We start from the raw sequence: 7,893 nt of genomic DNA, 5'->3' as shown, positions 1-7,893 counted from the left end.
ACTAATTTCCGTTTCTTTTTCAAGGACCATGTCACTCAATAAATACTTTTTACAGAAACCTGATGTCGTTCACGTATGTCACCAGAGCGCCTTGAATATCACCACTGGTTGGATTTGCATCCTGAAATGCTTTTTTCAGTTTGTTTGAAATCGGTATATAGTATTCTTTACATGACCATAATAATTAGAAAACTTAAATGCCGAAAAACAGAATGCCGACCAGTTGTCTCAAAGAACATATGGTATGTGCTCAGGACGAACAGCACAGAATAAGTTGTTCCGAATGTCAGGAAAGATTACGTTCATTTATATGGCGCTTCATTTGCCGAAAGTAATCCAGTGACGGGCGTGTGCTGCTCAGGCTGATGTGTGTGATATAGTGAATGACACACACGGGGGACACACATAGCAGCTAGGTATGCTTATTCCAACTCAGTGATACATTCTCCATACATCCCCTTATATTCTTTGGTCATTGCATCATATGACATGCTAATTTGATATCTCAACATAACTATTAGTATATTTACTTTTAAGAGACCCGTGAAGGTCCCGGGGTAGAATAGGCCTTCAGCAACCCATTCTTGCCATAAAAGGTGACTATGCTTGTCGTAAGAGGCGACTAACGAGATCGGGTGGTCAGACTAGCTGACCTGGTTGACACATGTCATCGGTTCTCAATGCGCAGATCGATGCTCATGTTGTTGATCACTGGATTGTCTGGTCCAGACTCGATTATTTACAGACCGTCGCCATATAGCTGGAATATTGCTAAGTGCGGCGTAAAACTAAACTCACTCACTCACCCACTTTTGATAACATTACCCAAGTCTTGATGAATTCTGAGATTTATTCTGGTCTCTGATAGATGGATGCTAGATGTCGTCGTGTATGTTTGATAAATTCTGAAAGTGTGAATGTTTTGATTATGTATACAATATAATGCTATATTACTCATATGACTCGGAACCACATGCATACATGTCCTTGAAAACTGCGACGCTTTGGTTTGTTATATGCGTTTAATAACCTAGGAGGTATTTTATACCATGCAATACAGTGTCTCGGTGTCTTTCAGTTAGGTTCATCGCAACCAACTGATACACCTGTATGTCATAGTGTATTGTATTAACAGAACGTTAAGGAACAAATCTATACATGTTTCATACCGAAGACGATGTAAAGAATGAAAATGTAAGACACGTCAGGATATTATATTGAACAGAGGCATAAACGTACTACAAGTACATGCCCCAAGAGGGTGGTATTCGTAGTATCGGTCCTCAGTTGGTATAATAGAGTCGATAAGGTGATACAGGATTCAGGTGACTGGAAAAGATGGACTTCATTCAACGGTAGAAGGGATTTTAGCGATTTATATGCCGCTTCAATTGCGAAAACATTTCGCAGTGAATTCATGCACTGTGTGAGTCTGCATCCCATCAGTTAACACGGCGATGTGGAATTATTTGCACGTGTCTGACAACTTAACGATAATGATATAGAAATGGCATGTAACATATACATTTTCCTATTCCTTCCATGCTAACCGAGTCTTGGTATCAATGGTCAAAGTAACGTCATCATTCTTGGGGGCGGTGGTGTAGCCTAATGGTTAAAGCGTTCGCTCGTGACGCCGAAGACCCGGGTTCGATTCCCCATATGAGTACAATGTGTGAAGCCCATTTTCTGGTGTCCCCCGCCGTGATATTGCTGGAATATTGCTAAAAAGCGGCGTAAAACTAAACTCACTCACTCATCATTCTTGTATTGCGGTATGGTTCTTTAAACGATGGATTGCATTCTTAAATCTGTGGATCAATAAAGGAAAGCTGGAAACAAGTTCTGGTTTATAGCTACTCACTAGTAGTATATACTCTCACTACTTTGCCATTTATTGAGACAGGCAAGTTTGAACATAATAGTGATTACTGACAGGTTTAAAACTGAATGAGAGTTATATATTGAGGAATTTGTATGTGGATAGTAACGCATCTAGAGTTACTTTACACTCGCTGGTCACATGTTGATGTTGATCACATATCGGACATATTGAGTATCAGCTGATATAGGTATGAAGCATTTAGATGTTTCATATCTGTACACAATACACAATATGACAACATGTCTTGTCCTTGATGCACATAATTACACAAAAAAGTAAGGTCAAAATCTCTGTATTAGTGTAGAAGATATGAGATAACATAACTGATTACGTAAAGTTGGAGATATAGGCCGTCTACTTGCACATTCCTTTAGTCAACCACTGCTAACACCATGGCAGCAGGTGTGTGGGCCTTCCTTTCTTGTATTCTATGTGTTGCCCTAACACTGGGGCTGACAGACTTCCCCTTCAGAAACACCTCACTGCCCTGGAACCAAAGGGTGGATGATCTGGTCAGTCGTCTCTCCATTGAGGAGATCCAGTTTCAGATGGCGAGGGGTGGAGCAGTTAATGACGGTACTCCTCCTATCCCTCGACTGGGAATCAAGCCGTACTCTTGGAACACGGAATGTCTGAGAGGCGATGTGTATGCAGGCAACGCTACAGGATTTCCCCAGGCCCTTGGTCTTGCTGCTTCATTTAGGTACGGCTTTTTACACAAGTTCTGATCGGAGAGTAAATATTTCCATTTGCTAGAATGCTTAATGCAGAGTTGTAAATGCTAATACCATTGCCATGAGATGGTAATACATATCTACAATAATGTTGGTAAGTGAGACACCATGCAACAACAGATGCTAGACTATCACACAGAACTTCTTTGCGCATGATAGCGAACAAACGTGTATAATGTCACCAGTACCTTTAGCGTATTTTCGTTCACCAATCGTTGCCAAAAGTGGCAATATGTATTCAGCAAGACTGAATCCAAGACAGGCAACCACTTTATTGGACACTGAAGTAAGGGGTCAGTTGAGACAATATCTATGGGTAATAAAGGACGTCTCGGTGATGTTTCCTCAGGAAAGAACAAAGAATAGAGCAGTAGATTATTTTCTCTTTTCATCCAAATTTACGATACATATAATGAAATTTGTCATTTATGTACAAGTAAGATTTCATTCTCACTGAGCAAGAACATAACCATAGTAACAGATAGCTAAACGTTTGGATCAACATGGACATGGTTAACACTTCCGAGCATTACCTGTTTGCAATATATCTCTCAGCCGGAACACACACACACACACACACACACACACACACACACACACACACACACACACACACACACACACACACACACACACACACACACACACACACACACACACACACACACACACACACACACACACACACACACACACACACACACACACACACACACACACACACACACACACACACACACACACACACACACACACACACACACACACACACACACACACACACACACACACACACACACACACACACACACACACACACACACACACACACACACACACACACACACACACACACACACACACACACACACTAGAAATTTGTATAGCGCCGATATCCAGTCAGCCAGTTCAACTGCTGAAGGGCGCTTTGTCTTTCCCCCGATCACTGGATGTCCATCACAACGGCGCATAGGTTTTTCAGTCTCAACTCCCTGGGGAGTATACAACTCTTGGAGCCTTGTACCTTTAAGTTGCATTATCAATGATTTTGAATCAAGAACTATAAATGATCTTTTCAAATTTAGCAATTCTCTCTTAACAACTGCATTTTTACAAGAATTAGATTTATGAAATGAATTGTAAATAGATAAATATTTTATGATTGGAAGTTTGAAGTAGTAACTAAGATTGTTAGTGGCTGTATATTCGAGTGGGGTTAAAGTACTGTAAAAATATTGTCCTCCCGAGGGGATACGTAAGTCGCAAAACATTTGAAGTAAATTGAAACTCTCCACTGTTTTTAAGAGTAGTAAATGTACCGTTTCAATGTATGAGTAGATGTGTCTAAACAGCTCATGGCTGAGGGGATGGTGTAAATCCACCTAGGGTCTATGTACCGTGTAGGGCAGCTGTACCGTGAGTCCATATGGTCCCTAGTGTGGTAATCTACCTTCAGTTGTTAGCAATCTATAGGTCAGTTTTATATTGCATTGTCCTCTATAGTTAAACTGTTTTAGATGCAATGACTACTAATGAACCAGTACTAAGTGAGCCAAGCCCTGAGAAATGACCCCACCTTGCACATCTGGGAATGCCGTCGAGACCATTCCATTTGAAAAATTAGTGATAGAGTTTTCGCCTACAACTTGACAAATTCAATTTTTTCGTGCAAATCGTGTTTGCGAGACACGTGTTAAACGGAAGCGGCACTGAGTTCAGTGTCAGTGTGTATTACACGTGCTTAAAGTGCTTAAAACCTCAATGTCCAATGCCTTCACACCCCATGTACCTGTAGCAACCAACTGTATTCGTGTACATTCCCTGCCCCGCCTACATGTCACAAACGCGTTTACTGCGCAGGATCATCTAATACGTGTCAAGCAGCAGTTTCTCTGTGATACCCTTGTTAGATTTACTGTCCTTCCTTCACAGGCTTTTACAGTGTGTCATTAATTAACATGTGTTTTTGTAATTAATCGTTTACAAAATGGATGAAATATTGCCGATGCGACGATAAATTTTAACTCGCTCATTATCAGTGATGTTCCAATAACAGTTAAGATAATAACAGTTCAATAGTATGTGGCAATGGGCCGTCATGGAAAGCTTTCTCACAACTGCGTGCTTGACCAATGTAAGTACACACACACGCGCGCGCGCGCGCGATTTTAGAATTCAACCTAAACGAAACGTGTGTTCGCTATTTTAGTCCTTTGCTGCTGTTCCAAATAGCGGAGGCAACTGGGATAGAAGTTAGAGCTAAATTCAACAACTACAGTGGACATGGCGTCTATGGAAAGCACATGGGAGTAAGCTGCTTCAGTCCTGTTATCAACATTGTCAGGGATCCCAGGTGGGGCAGAATTCAGGTGAGTAGTAAACATGGAAACGTGTCAACGTTTGTCCATAAACAATTGTCATTTAGACCTCAATCACGTTTGGCTTAGGTTTCTGTAAAATGATAGCTTTGTCAGTTTACTTATCTAACACCTCAGTAACTAGAACGTATATTAAGATGATATGATTGAATGTATATGAAGAAAACAGAATATTGGACTGATCATCTTAGGGCATCTGTTCATACACAGATCACAACATTGCATCGTCCCAGAGTATTGACACTGAGCACTTCGACACAGGGTTGATTTTCTCTAACTGTACAAATTTGCATTCCCAACAGAGCCAAGATGATCATGATGTCATTTCTGAGACAAAGTCAACAAGTTCACAGCATTGCGCTGAAAGACATTACATTAGCTAGAGCAAAGTTCGATCATTGCAAATATTGTACTATTTCTTCATTTCGCTTCCTTCGTAAGAAAGAACATAGATCATCATCAGGGACCTAAAGATTGTTCAAGATTATGCATTGTCCAGACAATTTGTTTAGTAACATCATGTTCGTATGCTGGAGACGGCATCAGTTCACATCCGCAAATAAACCCACATGTAACCAACATATTAAATCGATGTATATACACACCAGTTTTGAGAATCACCCCATCGTGATGAATCAATGCTTCATCATCGGGAAAAGTGTCATTGTGAATCTGAGTATACGTGATCAGTTTACATGGAAAATATAGCTATATTAATAGAATTTGCCTGCTTCTGAAAATAGCATGCTTAATAAAAGGTATGTTACATCATCTTCTACCTTGATACATCTGTGAGCACAACTGGGTACATCTGTGGGTAGGCTTACAGATAACATACCAGTCCAAACGGTTTCCGATCGTAGTAATCTCCCTGAATGTAACAGAAAATGAACAAGCCGAAAATATACGTCAGGAGTTGATACGATGGATACCTGTAATGAGTCAAAATGTGACTCCTCGACGTTTTCATTTATTTTATATTTCATGATACAGTTCATTGATGGAATTTTTAAGTTGATACTTTTGGAACAAAACACATTCATTCATTCATTCATTCATTGACCCTACAGGAAACATACGGCGAAGACCCATTCCTGACCAGTATTCTAGCAGCCAGCTTCATCCAGGGACTTCAGGGCAATGACACGCGCTATGTACGCGCAAACGCCGGGTGTAAACACTTTGCAGCCTATGACGGACCAGAAAATATACCTGTTTCTAGGATGAAGTTCGATGCCAAGGTAAAGACACCAGCGGGTTACGCTAGAGATTGTAAACTTTCAATGGAGATTCAAGCTCCAAGCTTATGGTCGCAGATGCAGTTACAGATGCGAAGGTAAACACACAAATGGAGACGGATTTTGTGTATACTGTACAAAAAAAAGAGAAAAACGTCAAATTCAAGTTTGAAGTAACTGTTCTCACCAATTCTGAAACCTCTAATGTACACTTTATTTCCATTATACACCCAGGTAAGCCAGCGTGACCTTCGAACAACTTTCATCCCAGCATTCAGGGCTTGTGTAAAGGCTGGAACATACAGTGTCATGTGTAGCTACAACAGGTAAATCAGGAAACACAAGCATCAAAGGTAGTTCAAGAGGCAGTTATATATATACCTTTAATTCTGGAGTTTTAAGATTATTTTTCGATTTGTGTGGTGTCAGTTACACATGTGTATTGCATTTATAGTTACATGTCATTGTAATCTCATTTGTAGCTATAACAGGTAAGTCAGACAAGAACACAGTCAGGAACACTCATAGCTACATTCAACAGATAGTTAAAAACAAAACTTACATATATGCTTTCATTCTGAAAACAAAGTATGTTTTTCTTTTATTTGCTGGGTGGTTACAGCGTAAATGGCGTGCCATCATGTGCCAATAAACTGCTCCTGAACGACATTCTGCGAGAGGAGTGGGGTTTCAAGGGTTACGTTGTCAGCGACGGGGGCGCCATAGAAAACATTTACAGGGACCACCATTACGCCGATAACTACGTAGACGTCGTCGCCGACTGTGTAAATGCTGGATGCAACTTGGAATTGTCCGGAAAAGAGAAAAACCTTACATACTTCTCAATGGGTAACACCATGCAACTGCATTTATCAATACTTATACAGAGCAATACTTCTTGTACATGGAAAAACGTTAAATAAACCTAAACTAGTGACACAGAGGACATAATTATAAAGAATTTCTAAGCTTGTGGTCATACATACTTTGTTATGATCCAGATAAAATATGAATCAAGATAATCTGTTCAATTTCATTTGTTCTTGATGGTACAAATTACACATCTGTGGTATGGAGGGCTCACTCAACGTTGTTACAGATCTCTGGATTAGCGTTTTTGCATTATTATCCTGTGTTATTGCATGTTAATCTTTTAGTTACTATTAAATTATAAAGTTGTGAGTCATAAATTGACTGATCCGTTTGCCAGCTGTTACGAAGAACGTCCGTTTTTTTCAAGTCGTTTCTACCACTAACCGGAAATACCTTTGCATTATTGTATATGACATTGAAATTGTTTTCAGTTGATGCGATACACCAAGGCAAACTTACAGAGGAGAAGGTTAGAGAAATGGTGAAACCTTTGTTCTATACCCGTATGAGATTGGGCGAGTTCGATCCTCCGGAAATGAACCCATATTCCAAACTTGACCTCTCTGTGATTGAAAGTGAGGCTCACCAGGTGCTTGCAATCGATGCAGCTATGAAGACCTTTGTATTGCTGAAGAACGAAGAAAATTTATTACCACTAAAGAAAGACACTTTCAACCGGATTGCTGTGAGTATAAGTGTTACATTATGTTGATAATTTAATGAAACGTTTCCACGAAGCAGTACTGGATTCTCATTAGTCACTGAAACGTTTTAAATACAGGAAC

General features: G+C 40.0%; 1 protein-coding gene across 2 annotated transcripts in view; it reads left to right on the top strand.

The window, feature by feature from the left end:
• The first annotated feature begins 2,263 nt into the window (after window positions 1-2,263).
• LOC137286130 (uncharacterized) overlaps window positions 2,264-7,893 on the top strand; it is a 29,541-nt gene continuing 23,911 nt past the window's right edge. Inside the window, exons 1-6 of one of the 2 annotated variants that reach the window (XM_067817792.1) lie at window positions 2,264-2,588; window positions 4,829-4,988; window positions 6,068-6,238; window positions 6,470-6,561; window positions 6,858-7,084; window positions 7,540-7,793. In XM_067817792.1, coding sequence (XP_067673893.1) covers window positions 2,278-2,588; window positions 4,829-4,988; window positions 6,068-6,238; window positions 6,470-6,561; window positions 6,858-7,084; window positions 7,540-7,793 — 1,215 coding nt within the window. In that variant the 5' untranslated portion in view covers window positions 2,264-2,277. The remainder of the gene's footprint in view (window positions 2,589-4,828; window positions 4,989-6,067; window positions 6,239-6,469; window positions 6,562-6,857; window positions 7,085-7,539; window positions 7,794-7,893) is intronic. The other variant, XM_067817793.1, reaches the window with a different exon arrangement.

The sequence above is a fragment of the Haliotis asinina genome, chromosome 6, assembly GCF_037392515.1.
Source record: "Haliotis asinina isolate JCU_RB_2024 chromosome 6, JCU_Hal_asi_v2, whole genome shotgun sequence".
Taxonomy (NCBI): domain Eukaryota; kingdom Metazoa; phylum Mollusca; class Gastropoda; order Lepetellida; family Haliotidae; genus Haliotis; species Haliotis asinina.
Note: the sequence above shows the minus strand (reverse complement) of the source record. Positions and strands in the feature narration are given on the sequence as shown.